Here is a 19,698-nt window from a genome sequence, read left to right on the forward strand (position 1 = left end):
TGGAAAACTTTAAGCACATGCCAAAGCAGAGAGAATAGTGATAAACTGCCACATACCCATTCTCCTTATTCCATCTTGTCCCATCAGGTGTGAAGGGTTGATATGTACTAAACTGCGGACAGTGGAAAATGGAGCCTCTGGTGAATCCCATTCTCATGTGTGCACTATAAAGTTGCTAATAAAACACTTTCAAAGGCAGGATTGAATTTGGATCTCTCAGTGACCAGGGAAATGGTTTGAATTTCCTTATCTATAAGTTGGAAATGATGGTGGTGATAGGATAAAGTCACATGTGAGATCATTAGCTTGAGACTACTAGTTGGAAATTATTGGAACTGAGGCTGTGAATTTGCAGCTCATTCTCCTGTATCACATTGACTTTTGTTAAAAAAAAATTGGGATATACACATTGAATTTTTGATCCTATGGCCAAAACAGGTATAGAAAGACATCCTGACTTCCTTAAAATGAACTAGAATATTTCACTTACCAAGTTAATGGTATCTGTTTCGGGTTTTTTTTTTTTTTTTTTTTTTTTGAGATGGAGTCTCACTCTGTCACCAGCCTGGAGTGAGTGCAGTGGCACGATCTCGGCTCACTGCAACCTCCGCCTCTTGGGTTCAAGTGACTCTCGTGCCTCAGCCTCCCGAGTAGCTGGGATTACAGGCACCCACTACCACACCCGGCTAATTTTTGTATTTTTAGTAGAGACGGGGTTTCTCCATGTTGGCCAAGATGGCCTTGATCTCCTGACCTCATGATCTGTCCGCCTTGGCCTCCCAAAGTGCTGGGATTACAGGTGTGAGCCACTGCGCCCGGCTGGTATCTTTTTTTTTTTTTTTTTTGAGATGGAGTCTTGCTCTGTTGCCCAGGCTGGAGTGCAGTGGCACGAACTCGGCTCACCGCAAGATCCACTTCCCAGGTTCACGCCATTCTCCTGCCTCAGCTTCCTGAGCAGCTGGGACCACAGGCGCCCGCCACTACGCCTAGCGAATTTTTTGTATTTTTTTAATAGAGATGGGATTTCACTGTGTCAGCCAGGATGGTCTCGATCTCCTGACCTCATGATCCATCCGCCTCGGCCTCCCAAAGTGCTGGGATTACAGACGTGAGCCACCGCGCCCAGCCCCGGTATCTGGTCTTATAAACAAAAATAAGTTTTTACAATTCCTGGAGTGTCCCTGGATTTGTCTCTTATGTATACACACCCTTCATCAAATACTCTCTTAACCTTGCCAGATGAAATGCATACACAGCACTGGGATACTATAATACAGTTGCTCTGTTTTTGCCTGTGGCAAATATGTTAGTACTTAGTATATATTTGTATTTGAAGCACGATTTTAAAATGTCATATAGCAAGGATTTATCTGGCATCTATAAAACATTACACTGGGAGACATAAGCTTGTGTAATTTAAGTTAGACATCAAAGAAACATTTGTTTGCTCTTTCTTTACCCCCCATGTGTGGGGCATATGTATTGAGTTTCTTGTTTACTGAGCCTGAAAAATCAGGTCAGTCAGGCTGAGCGAATGGGATTAATTATACACAGTCTTGTCTGGGGAAGGGCATGGAAAAGAGGAAGTGTGGACTGGCAGTCTCTGAAACTCAAGCTCTATCCCCGATAGTAGCTGAGCTGAGTCCAATTAATAAGAAACAGGGCCACTGCTCCTCCTCTTTTCACCAGGAAAATGTCTCTGCAGAGTGCCCTGGGCACGATAGGAGTGATTGGATGGCAAAGCAAAGACTATGTCTGGGATTATTGGGGTCTGTGTGGCTGGGACTGAAGACACCAGGAGAATGATAGATGGTCTTAAGTGGCTTCCCCACCTTTTCACATTGCTGCTCTGTAAGAATTTTTAAGTATATTTTCTTCCTCCGAGAGAGTCATACAGTTCCATTTCCAAAATGGCTTTCTGATTTTTGAAACTTAAGTAGGGCGGACTTTGCTGTGCAGTATGGAAACTAACCATGGAGCAGAGGACTTGCCACAGGCCTGGCTGTGGCCCGTTCTTTATTTTTTGGAGATGGAGTCTTGCTCTGTCGCCCAGGCTGGAGTGCAGTGGCATGATCTTGGCTCACTGCAACCTCCACCTCCCGGGTTCAAGTGATTCTCCTGCCTCAGGCTCCCGAGTAGCTGGGATTTCAGGTGCACACCACCATGCCTGGCTAATTTTTGTATTTTTAATAGACACGGGTTTCACCACGTTGGCCAGGCTAGTCTCAAATTCCTGACCTCAAGTGATCTGCCTGCCCTGGCCTCCCAAAATGCTGGGATTACAGGCGTGAGCTCCCACATCAGGCCTGTGGCCCGTTCTTCATCAGCTGCTGAATGGTCCTCGGAGCCGAGAAAGTCCTGGGTTGGTTCTGGTGAGGAGTTACTGGTGTGGTGAGGTTCTGTCAGTCTATCTTCATCATGGCCTTGAGGGAACCTAATGGTGAGTGTTTGTCCTCATCATTTGGAGGTAGTGGCCTGTGCCTTGGGAATTTGAAATGGTGGAGGGCTGGTCCATCCCTGGATGGGAAAATGCCAGGGAAAAGTCCTGTCCTGATGGGACTGTGGTTGGGGTTCCTCTCTGAGTTTGAAAGGGCCTTTAGGATCATTTGTCTCATTTGCTCATTGTTGACATGAAGAAACAGACCCTTGTGGGTAAATCTTTTCTCTGTCCCATGGCCACAGGACTATACTCCTTAGTGACCAGTCAGCTTGTAGCTGTGTGTTTACTACTTGCTAAGAGGCAAACTAGGTGACTTTAGGCTTTTCAAGCCTGGCCTCCAACTGTATCTCTTTCAGGACAATTGTGGCTAGGTATGTTCTGTTCCCTTTGGAGGTAGAGAGCATAGAGAGACAGAGTCATTATCAAGGCACTCGGAACACATGGCACAATGTGAGTTTAAGCAGTGAACAATGAGAACAGCTTGTACTAGAAAGACGGTTGAAGGCATGTGTCACAAGGATGTGTGTGCGGGGGGCAGGAAGGTACAAAAGGTTAGTTACCCTTAAGACCAGACTCAAGTTAAATACCTCGCAGACATCCACAGGTGAGCCCTTATATAGGATTTCACATCCTGTAAACTGTGTGTGTATAATGAAATTAGGGTAGTGATGGGCTGAAAGAGGCCCTCTTGAAGTCCTCACCACTTTTCTGGTAGTGCCTTTTGAGTATTAGCGTTGTCATGATCAGGCCAAATATTGGAGAAGCTTTATTCCTGAAGGTTTGGGCAGGACTGTCTTATTTCCCACACTGCCTTATCCATAGAAGGTGGTCAGCAAGTATGTAATTGAATCGGACAATTTGGTAAATTTGCGACACTTACAAATATACAATGATCGCGCATTGTACATCTTATTTTAAGAGATATGTCAATGCGCATACTTATCTCGGGGGTCTTGGTGAATGACTGGGATGGGGTGAGGGTCTAAAGTAAGAGTGGGTTGTAAGGGAAAGCCACATGGAGAAGGCTGTGGCTGGAGACTTGGAAGACATATGGGAGTGAGCTGCGTAAGGGTCAGAGGATGGAGCATTTTAGGCAGAGAGGAGCAGCCGGTGCAAAGGTCCGAAAGCTGAAATGAGCTCAGAGTCTTTGCAGATCAGAAAGGCTGGTGAGTGGAGCCTGGTGAGCAAAGGAGTAAGTAGTAAGCGGTGAGGTCGAAGAGAGGTAGGAGCCTGGTCCTGCAGTAGCTTTTTTTTTTTTTTTTTTTTTTTGAGACAGAGTCTCACTGTGTTGCCCAGGCTGGGGTGCAGTTGCGTGATCTCAGCTCACTGCAACCTCCGCCTCCCGGTTCAAGCGATTCTCCTGCCTTAGCCTCCTGAGTAGCTGGGATTACAGGCGTGCGCCACCACGCCTGGCTAATTTTTGTATTTTTAGTAGAGATGGGGTTTCACCATGTTTGTCAGGCTGGTCTCGAACTCTTGACCTTGTGATCCACCCACCTCAGCCTCCCAAATGCAGTAGCATCTTAAAGACCATCTTAAAGGCTGGTAAGAGTCTGGACTTTATTCTAAGGACTAGAAGGGAAGCCATTTGGTTTTATGCAGGGAGATGACAGGATGTGATTTTTACTTTAAGAAGACAACTAGTGCTACAGTATGGAGACTAGATTGTAGAGGATGAGAGTGGTGGTTGGGAAGGCCGTTGAGAAGGCTGTCACAGGGAGCCAAGGGCAGAAAACTAGGTGGTGGAGCCTGGACTGCAGTGGTAGAGACGTGGGTAGATTTGGGGTATATTTTGGATGACGGGCCAATTGTACTTGCTACTGTAGTGATGCAAAATAAGAAAGGAATTGGGGTTTTTGGCTTTAGCAGCTGGGTGGATCGCAGTACTGTTTATTGGGATGGGGAGGGTCCAGGGAGGAACAGGTGGAGCAGTTGGGAGTCCACTATTTTGGGCATGTGGAATTCAGAATGCCTCCTAATCATTAAAGTGGAGATGTCATGGCAGTTGGTTATGAGTTAGTCTAGAGTGGGAATAGAAATTTGGGGGTCACAAGTGTATGAATGGTGTTTAAATCTCTGAGAATGATGGAGATCATATGAGGAGATGTGATTGAGGTGCATAGAGTGTGAAGGCCTGTGCCTGTGGCATGGTAATATTTATTGATCTGTCACCTTAAGAGGAAAGAACAAGTAGCAAAGGAGCCCACGAAGGGGAAGGGTTGGTGTGGCAGGAGGGAAGAAGTAGAGGATTGCCTACATGAAGCCAAGATAAATGTTTTAAGAAGGGGCAAAATATATCTGTTGGATTTAATAATATGGACATCGTTGGTGATCGAGATTACAAGTGTGAGATGTGGATGCAGAAGTTTTGGTTTAAAGACAAAGTCTTTGGAGATAACTTCGACAACATTCCGGGGTAGTCCTTTTCAAAAGTCAATTTAAATTGTCAGGCGGTTTCTTCAGCCTGCCCACCTCTTCCCCCACAGGGCCACAAGGTGGCGCTGATGAGTCAAACTCCGGGAACGCTACCAGTTGGTGCTTTAGGTTGGCCATTTCCTGTGCCTTTCCAAAACTGAAATGAAGAGTTTTCTGGAAGATTGAGTGGGCAGGGAAAAAATGTCCCCTTTCCTGAACAAAAGAGATTATACAGAGTGGCTAATTTCTTGCAGCAAAAATAATGTGAAGAAGCAGGATGTGAAATATACATGATTTCAAAGGCTGTAAAAAATAAGAAAAATATTAAAATGAAAACTCTCAGATTCCCAGTAATGGCAGACTGAATACACATTTAAACTTCACCAAAATGACACTAAAAGGATTTTGAAAAAAGTCACAAGCCCACAGACAAGAGCAACAGGCAAGGAGGCAATAGCAGTACGATTTTGGGAACGGATTGAGAGTTAATAAGTACTTTAAATGACTCAAGCTGATTTTGAAACCGACTGTGGGGGAAAAAACTGAGAAGCCACCTGGTTTACACCGTGGAACCCTCCAAAAAGGTCAAGCGTTGGCAGCACCACGCCCCTCTGGGACTGAGGTAGAGCTGAAGAGAAGAATAAATCTAGAGGCTGTTTAAGAATCCTAGCTTCCGATCCTCTCCTCCCTGCTCACACAGGGGCCACTTCCTTCTCCACTTTGGCAGAACTGGGGGCCGATTCTCTGGAGGGGGCCTCTCTGGAGCAAGAGACTCTAGGCACACCTGAGGGTGTTCACTGAAAGATTAGTGATGTTGAGACTCTTCTCCTGCTTGGTTCTCAGCCTTAGATCTTCCATGCAAGGAGGAAAAGAGCCTTTTCTAGAAAATCTGGACGGGCCAAGAGAAGTGACCCACAGATACTTATATTGGCTGGCGATGGAGAACCAGGGTGGTCCCTCAATGAAAGGACCCAGCCAAGTCTCCTATGGAGAATGTCAACAAGCCCTCTGTGCAGAGAGCTTTCAATCTATTTCTGTGGGGTTTCCCTCTTGGATGAGTGGACAGACAAGGGTCACCAGATATGTAGGGAAAGAATTGAATATCAGGAGTAAAAACAAAGAAGAAAAAGCCTATTGAATGAAACACTGTTGGGGAAGAAAATTTCCAAAAAAAAATTGTTAATATTTTCCAAAAGAGAAGATATCACAGCCATAAAACAATAATTTTTAAAAATTCAGAGTACAAAGAGCTCTTGGAAATTAAAACCATAATAGGAATAAAAAAATTAATAGAAGAGTTAGAAGAAAAAGTTAAGCAAGTCACATATGAAAGGAAACCAAAAGAGAATTGGAGAAGAAAATATGAAAATTAGAGGATTAGACAATCTGAATAACAAGTGTGCAGGCAGAGAAACAGAGAAATGGGAAGCATCAAAGAAGCCACTCAAGGAAAAAGACCGGAAGGGAAGAAATAATGTATCACTGATTGTGTCTGTGTGATGAGATTATGTATGACTTCTCCCCCTCCTTTAAATTTTCCAAATTTTGTGTAAAAATATCTTTTAAAATGAGGGGATAACGTGTGGTTTCAGTATTACCAACATTGCCCCAGGACATCTAACTCGCAGGTGCATGTTGAAAGGGGTAACCTGAACTCAGTCATTTAACCAGAGCTAGTGATATCACCAGGACCAAATCAGACTCATTTTCCTGCCTGCAGGAAAGTGCCCTTCTTAGAGGGCTGCCCTAAGCCACAGGGCTATGTGGGTATTTTATTTTTGTTCTCATTTGTTCTTTATTACTGAACAGCCATTACTCTACATGAATTCCACTTGGGTCTTGGGTCATCAGCCCTGGCCTACAGGAATATGAACCATCCCATCCTGCAGTTCTCTGTGGGGGGCTGAGCTGTTCCTGCTGCTTTGGTATCCTCTTCCAGCCCTGCATCCTAGCGCCCCTCTTCCACAAAGCTTTGAAGCTGAAAAACTTGGTGGGCTTAAAAAGGCTTTTTGGTAGGTGCTGACCTTTGGCGCTGGGGCTTTTTTTCTGCCTTTCCCCCTCCCATAGTTTGTGAGCCCACAGCCTTGGCAGGGTCAGACATGTGCATGAGTCTGAGGGTGGAGAAGGGATGCTGTGCTTTCCCGTAGATACCACTGTGGTCTTTTTTGGGACAAATCCAGTGCAGATGTTGAAAGCCAAACCACAGGATGCATCTGTCATCCAACTCTTCCAAACATTTTGTCATTGTAGATAAAGGGTGTTTGATTAGTATTTCATGGATGACATAACTATAGAGCTCTTAATGACTGTTATTAATTTGTTACATTTGGATGACAGATACTATGTTTCTATTGTTTAGCCTTTTTATTATAGGAAAATTCAAACATCACAAAATAGAATGATAACAATAAACCCACATGTATCCCAGCCGTCCCGCGCGTATCCCAGCCATCCCGCGCATATCCCAGCCAGCATCAGCAGTTGCCCACTCATGACTCATCTGGTTCTGTCTCTCTCACGCTGCTCCCAACTCCCATCCTGTGGTTTAATTTTACACGAATCCTGGAATCATATTGTTTCATACAGAAACATTTAGTACCTATCTCTAAAATACAAGCATTCTTTTTTTTTTAAAAAGGACTACCTAATTATGTTTAAATATCCAGTTAGTGTTCAAATTTCCCCAGTTTGTCTCAGACACAGTTTCTGTTTCTTTTTCCAAATTGAGATCCAAACAGGATCTATACATTGATTGGTATGTTTCTTAAATATTAAAAAATCCTTCTTTGTCCATTTATTTTTCCTTGTAATTTATTTGTTAAAGAGTCATTTGTCTTCTCTTCATTGGAAAAGAGAGATAATAAAGTTCCAGATTATTAGGACTACTTGAAATCACAACAAAATGTTCTAATGTTTTAAAAAATAAGTATCCGAGAGGAATTTATTCCATGGCTGTAATTAAAAGTCATCTTGTGAGCGTGAGGCCCTCCTTGGGCACCCTATGTACGATTTTGCCTTCCCCAAACCCTTGGTACTTACCTTCCATTCCTGTTTTATTTTTCCTCCTAATGCCTAGAGCTACCTACTATATATTTTACTTGCTTCTTGTCTGTCTCCCCTCTAGAATGTAAGCTCCACATGGTTTTGTGATTTGTTCTCTGCTGTATCCCCACCCCTGGCTAGATGAATGAAGACGTATGAAGGCAGGGCAGAAGCAGGGTGGGGATGGATGTGTAGAGGAGGGCAGGTGGCACGAGGCGTGAGGAGGAAAGTCTCACTGTGCCCTTTGCCTTTTTGATGTGTCATACCCATGGGATGCAGATCCCTATAAAGTTCCGTGAGAAGTTCAGATGATGACTGTCTTCTGCTTGTCACTCAGTGATGGAGGGGCCTCTCTGCAGACGCCGGCTTGGTCTCGTGGCCTCTTCACCCCACCGCCGGCTCGGGCCTCATCTCACAGCCATAGGCTGGTTTGGCCAATTTTATCAGTAGAGACTGGGCTGGGGGCCCATCCTCTCAGAACATCACCAACAGCGTGCAGAGGTGTCCCAGTGAGGGTGGTGGTCGTCAGCAATTTGTCTTGATTCAGAACACGTTGCCCAATCTTTAGCGTGGTTGGATTATGGGCCAGCTGTGAAGCCACATGCTGGAAGGCAGCAGGAACAGCCTGAATGAGCCACTGCAGTGCCATGAGCCAGGTGTGGCCTTGAACAGGGCCCGCCACCGTCCCTTAGTCTCCTCATCTGTAGAATAGGAATGATGCGCGTTCACTCTGCAGGGTTGCTGGGAGCCTTTTGTGCTGTCCAGCGATGCAGGGCTGTTAGGGTGTATCCTCCAGTCAGCCTGCGCAAGACGGCAGCATTCTGGACACGCCGGATAACACTGAGAGACAGAGACCCTGCCTCTCCTGTGGGCTAGGGCAGGCCCAGGCTAACTGGAGGGAGAGATATGGCTGGATCTGCAGGCTCCCTCTTCTGTTTTGGGCATGGGGAGAGGAGATGCTTTTGCACTGTTGTAGCTGAGTGGGGTTGATGCATTTCCTCCCTACCCCTCACAGTCCCAGGGGTCTTGCAACCCCAGCAGTGCCCCCAGGAGCCCACACGCTGTGCTGGCATTGTTCCAGGGCATTGTCTTACAGCTTTAGTTAGGAAGCTCTTGCCACACTGACAGTGTGTGTCACTGGGACAGCTCATGCTCCTTCCTAGAAGTGCTAGTCTGGATATGTGTTTTTTTTCCCAGTAAGATGCTAGGCATCCTGTGAAGGGAAGTGCACACCAGTGATAAGCATCCCACACGGCCCTCACCCTGCTGTTCCATTGTGCCTTGGGGAACCACATTTGCACGTCCATGGAGAAGAGGATTTTTACTACTGCTGGTACCAGACCAATAGATTTAGATTATTTTCTGGGCTATAGGAAGTCCACAGAGGACTCTTTTTTACTTTATAGATTTATGTCATCCAGTATGGTAGCCACTAGCCATATGTGGCTATTTAAGTTTAAATTCAAATGAGTAACTTTAAATAAAAATGTAAATCCAGTTCCCCAGTCCTGCTAGCTTTGTTTCATGTGCTCTATAGGCACGTGCAGGCAGTGGTTCCTGGATTAGTGCAGATTGTAAAACGTTTCCATTATAGCAGAAAGTTCCATTGAACAGCACTGTAAATATTCCTACTCAAAGATGAATGAGTGTGGGGAGGGAATGTCAGGGTACTTAGGAGACAGCTGAGTGGCAATTGATGAAAAATTATTGCGATTTTAACCTCATTTTCATTTCATGATAAAACACTTCTCAAAGCAAACTTTTCAGAGGAATACTTGAGGTTCCCAGTTTTGACATATTCCATTAGAAGGTTGAACCCACAGCACTCTCAACTCTTCAGTTGTCTGTCACCTTTTAGCACAGGCAGGGATATGGGGTGTCCGTGCTTAGCCAAGGAGTGACTCCTTCCTGCTTTGACTGCACACTCTGCTGGAAGGTCCCCTATGGGGAAAGTGCATGATTAGAAACTTTCATAGCAATTTCTTTCTTTTGAATTAGTGGAAAAGAAAGGTCTCATCACTCTTGGTTTGCCACTTGTGATTCTACTAAAGGAAGAAAAAAGAAACCCGTTGATGAAACAGATACCTTTCTAGAAGGTCTACTGCAAGCTTTTCTGTTTTGCTCAGTGGGTTCATAGCAGCAGAGCTCGGACTAAGTGAGGGGAGCCCCGGGCACAGATTTACGGGGGCATTCACTCTCAGGTGCCAACCTTGTACTCACATGGGCCAAAGAGGGAGTGTCTCCTTACATTTTGCACCCCGGATGCCTGGCTTGCCTCACTCCTGTCCCATCCAGGGCTGGCTCTCTTGGGGCCCATTGAGCCTTCACTCTGGTGGGCTGGCTGCATGGTTCTAGGAATTCTGGACTTGCACAGGTATAGCCCCTTTAGCACATACAGGCGCATACTGTGTCTGAGCCTCTGTCACACTGAACCCCTCAGGTAGGGAGTGCATCTCTCTGCTCTTTCTATACCTGGACCAGAGTAGAGGACTAATAAGTGGCTAATGAATGAATCAATGAACAGATCAGTCCACTAGGGGTCCACTCAGTGAATTAAAGAGTGAAGAGTTCTCTTAGACTTTTCCTTTTAAGATTTCAGAGAACATCCAGCATTGTAGCCTGCAAAGCTCCACATTTCTGCACAGCTGGGCTCTGGCTGCACACAGTGACGCGGAGAGTCCTCCCAGCAGTGTGACAATGGATGGGTGCTGTCTCCTCTACTTGCCTTTCCCTAGAATTTCTTTCCTTTCAGCATCAGGTTTTAGTTACTTTACTAGAAACTCCAGCCTCAGGAGTGGTTCTCCTCTCTTCCCTCCTTTCCCCTGCTTCCTCCAGAGTTTCTGCCATGGCCAGACTGTCCTAGAAGCACATGGCTGGGCCCGGGGTAGGCCTTGATTTGGGGAGGCATGGGGGAAAAGAAGCAATCGCCTGGGGGTGGGAGGCCTTTTTGTGGACTCAGTGTTACATGCTTCTCTCCTCTGCCTCCCACAGAGTGTACTGAAGAAGAGGGACCAAGTTCAAGCAGAGTACGAAGCCAAACTGGAAGCTGTGGCTCTGCGGAAGGAAGACCGCCCCAAGGTCAGGGAAGCCACCTGGGAAGGGCTGCAAAGCTGTAGTCTCCCTGCTGGTGCTAAGTAAATTCTCGTCTCTAGATCTGTATGACTAAGAGTGGTCAGTGCCAGCTGGGCTACGTTGATGATGTTGTCCTTTTTCACTCCCTTTTCTGTCCTATTTCTGCGAGTTCCTAGTGTTCACTTGGGATTGAGTTTTCCACTGTTTCCTGGGCCTAATTTTTTTTTTTTAAAGACTTACAGCTCTGCCATTCATTGACAGTTCCTTGCTCCATAAAATGGCATTGCAGAGAGGAGGAAAGAATAGGCTAGATCTGTGCTTTCAAAGTGTGGTTCATAGGCCCACAAACTGTACAATCCATGATGAGGAAAGTATAGACGCACTTGGAAACTTCTATAGGAATTTGATGTTGCTGTAGAACCAGTTGAACACATTGTGTTGAACACTCAAGACGAGCGTGTTAAACTCACGTGAGGAGTTGCGTGTGGAGCAAGCTGCATGCTGGTTCTGCACAGCAGGACTACAACTTGGTTGAATTGGGGAACAAAAGCCAACAAAAAGTGGCCCTTTACTTCACAGAGTTCAAGCAGCACTAATCTAGCTTGTCTAGGATGCTTTCTGGCTCCAGTGTTTGTAACTGCTCAGTAGGTTCACCTTGCCTGCTGCCTAGACAGAGCTGATTTATCAGGACAAGGGAATTGTATTGGAGAAAGTAATTCATGCAGAACCAGCTGTATGGGACACTGGAGTTTTACTATTATTCAAATCATTCTCCCTGAGCATTTGGGGATCAGAGTTTTTAAAGATGATTTGGTGGGTAGGGCCTTAGGAAGTGAGGAGTGCTGATTGGTCAGGTTGGAGATGGAATCATAGGGGGTGGAAGTGAGGTTTTCTTGCTGTGTCTTCTGCTCCTGGGTGGGATTGCAGAATGGGTTGAGCCAGATTACCACCTTTTTACATTTGTGGGCTAAATGCAAACTTTTAAAATATATACAAACAAATCATCCTGTGTCATCCCTCTAAATCCCTTTGTTGAAAGGAAACTTTTAAAATATACACAAATAAATCATCCTATGTCATCCCTTTAAATGAGACCGAGACATGGCTCAGCAGATGGTACCATGTTCCAGAATATCACAGGCCAGCTCAGAACTCATCAGTGGGGCTGGCTATAGGCAGGCCTCCTCTTACTGGGGAGGTTGAGGTGGGAGGATCCCTTGAGGCCAGGAGTTAGAGGCTGCAGTGTGTTATGATTGCACCTGTGAATGGCCACTTCACCCCAGCCTGGGCAGCATAGGGAGACCCTATCTTAAAAAAAAAAAGGTTTTGGATTTTGGGGCATTTTGGGTTTTCAGATTGGGGACGCCCAACCTGTATAACAATGATTTACAAGGTATTTACGTTATATTAGGTGTTATAAGTAATCTAGAGATGATTTAAAGTATACGGGAGGCTGTGCATCGGTTATATGCAAACACTACGTGATTTTATGTAAGGGACTTGAACATTCACAGATTTTGATATCTCAGAAGTCCTGGAACCGATCCCCACCCCACCCCACCAGATAGCGAGGTGACAACTGTGTGTGTGTATATGTGCATGTATGTGTAAGATCTCATTGATTCCATATCACAACCATGAGGTTTAGGTACCATTATCATCCCCATTTGAGAGATGAGCAAACCAAGGCCCACTGTCACACAGATAGCACTGGCAGAGCTAGGATGGTACCCTGCAGTTTGACTTTAGAATCTTGCCACCTACCATTCCATCACTCTGCCTCTTTTTGGTTTGTAAGTGGAAGGTGTGTTTGTTTTCAAAGAAGGGGGTGAGGGTGGGGAACGTTAGTAAGATAATAGCCGGGACTCGCGTTTCAGGGAAATGGTTTCACATCAGAGCTGCTGGGGTTTTCCTTCTTTGCCATGGTTCCTGCTGCTGCCGCCATGCCAAGACATACCTGGAAAGGAACCAGCTTTGGAATTTGAAACCCACACCTCAGAAATGACACACCTTGGCTTTGTGTAGTGTCTTTAATGTTAATTGCATCACAGGATCACTGCAGTGGTCGTCTGAGGCCCAGAGGGAAGGCATTATTCTTTCCCCGTTTCATGGGTGAGGAAATGAGGCACAAAGGAGCTGGACAAATTGCCTAGCCTCTTTGATGCCGAGTGGCTCTCCATCCTGTGCATGTTTGTTGTGTTGATTCCAGCATCACCCCTAGTGATCTACACCAGAGCATAAAGGCTGCATATATCTGCAGAAAGGCAGATGAAAGATTGGAACTGTGGTCACTGGCCCAGCGTATGGAGCTGGCGCCCTCCCTCTGGTTCCTCCTGCCACAGGCTGTCGGCCTTCTTCCATCCTGTGTGTCTGTCACAAGGGAGGCGACAACAGAAATGCAGAGCCATGTGCACACAGCTGTCCTCTGCCTGCCTATGGCCGGCCCCACTGATGAGTTCTGAGCTGGCCTGTGATATTCTGGAACATGGTGTCATCTGCTGAGCCATGTCTCGGTCTCATTTAAAGGGATGACATAGGACGATTTATTTGTGTGTATTTTAAAAGTTTCCTTTCAACAAAGGGATTTAAAGGGATGACATAGGATGATTTGTTTGTATACATTTTAAAAGTTTGCATTTAGCTCGCAAATGTAAAGATAGAAGTCATTCACAGAAAAACAAATAACTGCATGATCTCACTTATATGTGGAATCTAACAAAGTTGAAGTCATAGAAACAGAGAGTAGAACGGTGGTTGCCAGGACTCAGGATGGCGAAATCGTGGTCAAAAGGTACAAACTTTCAGTTATAAGGTGAACAAAATCCTGGGGATTCCATGCACAGTGTGGGTGGTGATGGATGTGTTCATTAATTGGATTGTGATCATCACTACACGGTGTGTATGTGTATCAAATCATCACGTCATACTCCTGGAATGTATGTAATTTTATGTATCAGTTAAATATTTAAGGAAAAATAGAAGTCACTTTTTCGGCTAGGGAGGGAAGGAGAACCAACAAGTTCTGCCGCTGGCCTAGTTTGGAAACCGAGGATCCTGCATTTTAAAGACGTCATGTATGTAGTTCTGTAAATAGCATCTGTACAAGCTCAGCACTGAATACGAGCTTTCTCAGAGGCTGATGCTGTCATTTAATATGTTCAGCCCTATACAGGACACGTTCCTTTCCAAAGCCAGGAACTGAAGGTTTGGAATAGTAGGCTGAGTTAAGTCTTAACCGTGCCTGGCTTGCTGGCTGCTGGAAGCACACACCAGGCTTGGAGCAGTCTCGAGCAGAGGGAGACTCTGGTTTTGGCACCCTCATACCCCCACAGCTGCCTGCCAGGGCTCCTGGCCTCACATTCCTGCGGGTCTGGGTGATTCCTGTCCACTCCCCATGCTGCGGAAATCTTTGGCTGCTGCTGTTCTCCGCCTTCCCAGACACCACTTACCCGCATGGCTCATCCTCTTGGCCACGGGAATTCTTACCAAAGGCTAAGGATTTCCCCCAGTCCATGAAAATGTCTAGTCAGTCCTGAACACACATCTGCATTCTCTTAGCACACCGTGGCCAGGCCGTCTTCACCTTCCCTCTTCCTGGTGGGATGTTGAGCCATGCCACATTCACTTTGCTGCTTATTTAGCAATTGCGATTTTTAAGACAAAATGGACTGTCCTGGTGGTGTGCCAGAGAATGTAATGTAACAGTGGCAGCAGCAGAAATCCGTTGGTGCCTTTGGGTCTGGGGCAGCAGCTGTGTTGGTGGGCAGAGGAGAGTGCAGCCTGTCCAAGTCTAGCATGGTTGGAGCACAGGATTTAGAATGGGATGGACCTGGGTTCAAAGCCCAGCTGTGCCCCAGCTTGCACTGATCTCCTCAGCCTTTGTGGGCCTCGGTTGCTTCACACACGTGATTGTTGTGATACCATAAAGTGCTCGGCACAGTGTCTGACATAGTGACAGATGCTCCGTTGGAGGAGCCTCCCGTGTCCACACTGGCTGCAGTAGGAATGTGAGCGGAGAACTTTGTTTTCTGGGTTTGCTGTCACATATTTTAAGAAGTCCCTTTTCTGAACACAGCGTTTTAGACATTGTTTCCTGTGTCCTCAAGCTTCCCCTGCCTTCCTAGCCCTCCACACACCTGTCCTCCCCGACAGCCCATCGGGAGGTTTGGTGGATGCCGAGGAAATGAGCAACTTAAGGTTTTGCTGTGCTTTGCCTGATGTGCTTGTGAGCTCATGAAGCCAGAGCTGCTGTTGATGAGATTTTTTTTTTAAAGCCGGGAATTCAGAAGTGGGTTAGGGCTGATTCTATCCCAAGGCCTCGGCCAGGTCTGTTGGGAACTGATGGTAGGAGCGAGGTAGCTCAGGGGACTGTCGCAGGAGTGCCAGGGAGGAGAGGGCCCCTGGTATGGGCATGGCCAACAGAAGATCTGAGGGAGTCTGGGGGCTTACCTCATTGTCAGGTGAAACCTTGAAAAACTTGCGCCGGATAAGGAGGGAAAGTTGATTTCTGTGGAGTCATGGAGTAGCATCAAAATCTGATCACTTTTTTTGTAACCCAGGAGAAGAAAGTGGCCTCACGTGTCTCCACAACCTTCCCTGTGAATTTCAAAGTGGGGTGATCCTCTTAGAGGAGTCCTAGGACGTCTTGGGCTGAAGGAGCGTGTGCTGAGGGCAGAGGGTGCGGAGGCCTCTGGAGCTGGGGAAGAATGGTGGTGTCCTAGAATGCAAAGTTGTGCTTTGTGGTTGGGCTGAGGCTGGAGAAAGCTCAGCAGACACTGGGGTGGTGATTACCAGGCAGATGGAGCTTTGGACTCTGGAGACTTGGCCTTCTCCATGTTAATTGTGAGGTTGGAGAAGCGACATGCACTTATTTAGTAGGGGCTGGCTGCCTTCTGCTGGACCTGTTGGGCCGTAGCCTGGTGTACACCTTAGAATCTAACCCGCTGTGGAAGGTGGGGGGCATCAGAGCTCTTACAGAAGATAAGGAGAAGCTGAGGAATTGCATTTTAAATGGCACCAGGAGCATCCACACCCTCGAATGACAGTGAGGGTAACAGAGAGGGAGCTCTTGCCTTTTCCTGTCTTCCACGTTGGACTCTTTTCAGTGCTAATACACTCGATATAACTAGCTCCAAAAAGAACAAAGAAGGGATGCCAGGGAGAAGGCTTCACAAAATTCCTAGTTATCTTCAAAAGGTAAATAAAAAAAAGCGGGGTGCTGTTTTAGGCCCTGACCCACAGGTAGCCTCATCCTGGGTGTAGTGCCAGCTGAAGAAGTTTAAATGAGTGGTGTTGGAGTGCAGATGAGGAGAGATGGGCCGTGTGGAGGGGACCTGGGGTGTCAGTGTGGGGGGCGATGGGCACGTGGTGTGTGTGGGGGGTGGGTGTGTGATGTGTGTATGGGAAGGGCATGTGGCATGTAGAGAGGGCATGTGGCGTGTAGGGAGGGCACATAGCATGTAGGGAGGGCGTGTGGTGTGTAGGGAGGGCGTGTGGTGTATGTGGGGTATGTGGTGTGTGGGGGCGGGTGTGATGTTTTAGGGGGAGTGTGGGCATGGATAGGAGTGGGGCATAGGTGTGGGAAGAGTGGGTGTGTAGTGTGGAGGTGACTGGGATGGAAAGGTGCACAGAGCTGTTGCCCCTCTGGTTGAGAGAAGAGCAGAGGGAAAGTGGAAATTGGGCTCTCTGGACAAACCTCTTGAAGGCTGTAGACCTTGGACAGCTCTTAGAACCACCAGGATAGTGAATGCTCTAGAATGGGAAAGACGTGGCGGCGGGTAGTGAAGTGAGAATCCCAATTGTAAACTGGCAGCAGGGAGACTTCTACATACCGAGCTTCCGCAGACCGGAGAGTGGGGCCTGGTGTCTGTTGTCTCCAGACCCTTCTGGCAAGTGAGGACCCTCAGCGTGGGGCAGAAGACCAGGTGCCTCCAGCCAGAGCAGGTGGAACTCCCCCATCCCCTCAGCTGACTTAAGTCCCACCGCAGCCACCCTCTGCCAGTGCAGTGGTTCCCATGTGACAGATGGGGGCCCGGGGTCAGGGGAAGCGTGGAACTTAAGTGCCAAAGTCAACAAATGGTGGAGCCAGTATGGGGTCCAGGTGCATCTGGCTCCAAAGCTGGCACCTTTCCCCAGGGCGCGGGCCCCAGCAGCTGTGCTCCCTGAGGGGGCGCCCTGCCTTTCCCGAGGCAGGCATGGAGAGTGCTGTGGCCTTCCCTGGGGCTTCACTCTCGTGTCATCGCTCAGGCAAGCTCGTGGCTCTCTTGCTGTCAGCCTCTCTGCTCCTCATCTCATGCCCTCACCTCTCCCTCCCTCACTCCCCACTGGCCATTCTCTGAAGTTTGTTTTTATCTATTATTAAAAAAGCATTCATTCACAGAGCCAGTGACTTTCTGTTTGCCCAATTCCATGGCCTCTTTTCAAACTTGACCCTGTCTCATTGTTTTCACGTCGCAGCTCAAACAGACACTGAAAACGCAGTTGCTGGAAGCTGGAGGTGACCAGCCTGGGGGCTCTGGCTTCCCAGAGGGCAGAGGACCAATCTCTCTGCCACTCACACATTGCCAGTTAGGGAGCCCTGTCCCCTGCTCACTCAGCAGCATGTGGCTGTCACTGGTCCTGGAGCCTGTCCTACAGCAGCCACAAGCTCCCCTCTCCTCCACGCTTTGGGATTATATCTGTCTTGTGTAGTCTTTGGAGATTTTCCTAACCTACTATCATGAGAGCAGATAATGTGACATCTCCAACCCAGCTCCAAGAAGGAGACTTAGGTTGAGATTTCTGTTCTAGGGCCTGGAAATGCATGGCACGTGGAAGGAGCTCAGTAATGCATCCATCCATCCATCCATCCATCCATCCATCCATCCATCCATCTACTTTCTTTCTGTCTGTCTGTCTGTCTGTCTGTCTGTCTGTCTGTCTGTCTGTCTATCTATCTATCTATCTATCTATCTATCTATCTATCTATATCTGTCTATCTATCTATCTATCTATCTATCTATGAGACCGAGTCTTGCTCTGTTGCCAGGCTGGAGTGCAGTGGCTCAATCTCGGCTCACTGAGTAATGCATTTTTAAATGAATGTTGAGTGAATTTAAGTTACTGTCCCGTTCCCCAGCACACAGAAATGCACAGTCCCATCCACGTGACTCTTCTGTCATTGCACTAACAACCTGTATTCTGTAATGGAAATTCTCATGAGAGATTGAGAACCAATGTGAAAAATGCAATTTTGTCCCCTCTATATAAATTTTTGTCTTTTGAGGTCTTATCTGGTGATATTTTTCCTTGGTGTCATGATAAGCAACACCCAACCATTAGCAGTGCTGTGCCATGTCAACATCCTTCAGATGCATGGTAGCACAACCATAACAATACCTCAGTCATGAAAATTAAAACATTGAAGTAAGAGGAAATGCTGAGGGTGGTGGCCCACACCTGTTATTATCTCAGCACTCTGGGAGGCCAAGACGGGAAGATCGCTTGAGCTCAGGAGTTCGAGACCAGCCTGGGCAAGGTAGCAAGACCTCGCCTCTACTCCAGATAAAAATATTAGCTGGGTGTGATGGTGTGCATCTGTAGTTACAGCTACTCGGGAGGCTGAGGCAGGAGGATTGCTTGAGCTTGGGACATTGAGGCTACAGTGAGCTGTGATTGCACCACTGCACTCCAGCCTGGGCAACAGAGCAAGACCTGTCTCAAAAATAAATAAAATAAAAAATAAAAAGAAAAAGAATGCTTAGTGTTACTGGTCAGTGAATTGATTGTTACAAAGACACTATCCAAAAAGAATCAAAGGCGAGAAGAATACACGCCTGAGTGTGAGTTGCCCGCACTCCTCTTCTTCAAGTTGGGGAACTTCACAAGCTGGTCACAGACAGCTCACCCCAGTTCCTCTTATTTTCTTATTTTTAATCCTTCCATCCTCTTCTAACTCCTGCCACCCCTGGGCTTCTCTGGCTCTATTCTCTCTGATTCACCACCTCCTCCTTCTGTGCCCACCTTTCTGCCTTTCTGAGTGACTTTTGCTGAGTCCTTTATTAACCCTACACATGCTGGCTTCTCTGTGAGTTCAAACCTTGGGCCCTGCCTCCCTCAGCCCCACCTTTCCTTCCATATATTTAAAAAAGATTATATTGTGGTAAAATATACAGAATATAAAATTTGCCATCTTAACCATTTAAAAGTGTACAGCTTAGTCGTGTTAAGCACATTTACATTGTTGTGCAATCGGTATCTGGAACTCTTTTCATCTTACAGAACTGAAACTCTGACCCATTAAACAACTCTCCATTCCCCCTCCTGCCGGACTCTAGAAACTCATGTTCTACTGTCTGTCTCTATGACTTTGACCATTCTAGATACCTCGTATCTAGAATAATATAATATTTGTCCTGTGACTGGCTTATTTCACTCAGTGTAATGTCCTTGGTTTATCCATGTTGTAACGTGTTAGAATTCCCCTCCTTTTTGAGGCTGAATAATATCCCATATATATGAGACATACACACACATACATACACATACATATACATACCACATTTTGTTTATCCATTCATCAGTGGACATCTGTGTTGCTTTCATCTTTAGACTACTGTGAATAATGCTGCTATAAACGTGTGTACAAGTATCTTTGAGACCCTGCTTTCAATTTCTCTGGATATATACTTAGAAGTGGAATCCAGCAGGATCATATGGTAGTTCTATTTTAAAATTTTTGAGGAATCTCC

The 19,698-nt window shown here is 46.6% G+C and overlaps 1 protein-coding gene across 1 annotated transcript in view; it reads left to right on the forward strand.

Moving 5' to 3' along the window:
* SNX30 (sorting nexin family member 30) overlaps positions 1–19,698 on the forward strand; it is a 126,127-nt gene that overhangs the window by 90,378 nt on the left and 16,051 nt on the right. The window contains exon 7 of the mRNA XM_003264007.3: positions 10,889–10,975. Coding sequence (XP_003264055.2) covers positions 10,889–10,975 — 87 coding nt within the window. The remainder of the gene's footprint in view (positions 1–10,888; positions 10,976–19,698) is intronic.

Source organism: Nomascus leucogenys, chromosome 8 (assembly GCF_006542625.1).
Source record: "Nomascus leucogenys isolate Asia chromosome 8, Asia_NLE_v1, whole genome shotgun sequence".
Classification (NCBI taxonomy): domain Eukaryota; kingdom Metazoa; phylum Chordata; class Mammalia; order Primates; family Hylobatidae; genus Nomascus; species Nomascus leucogenys.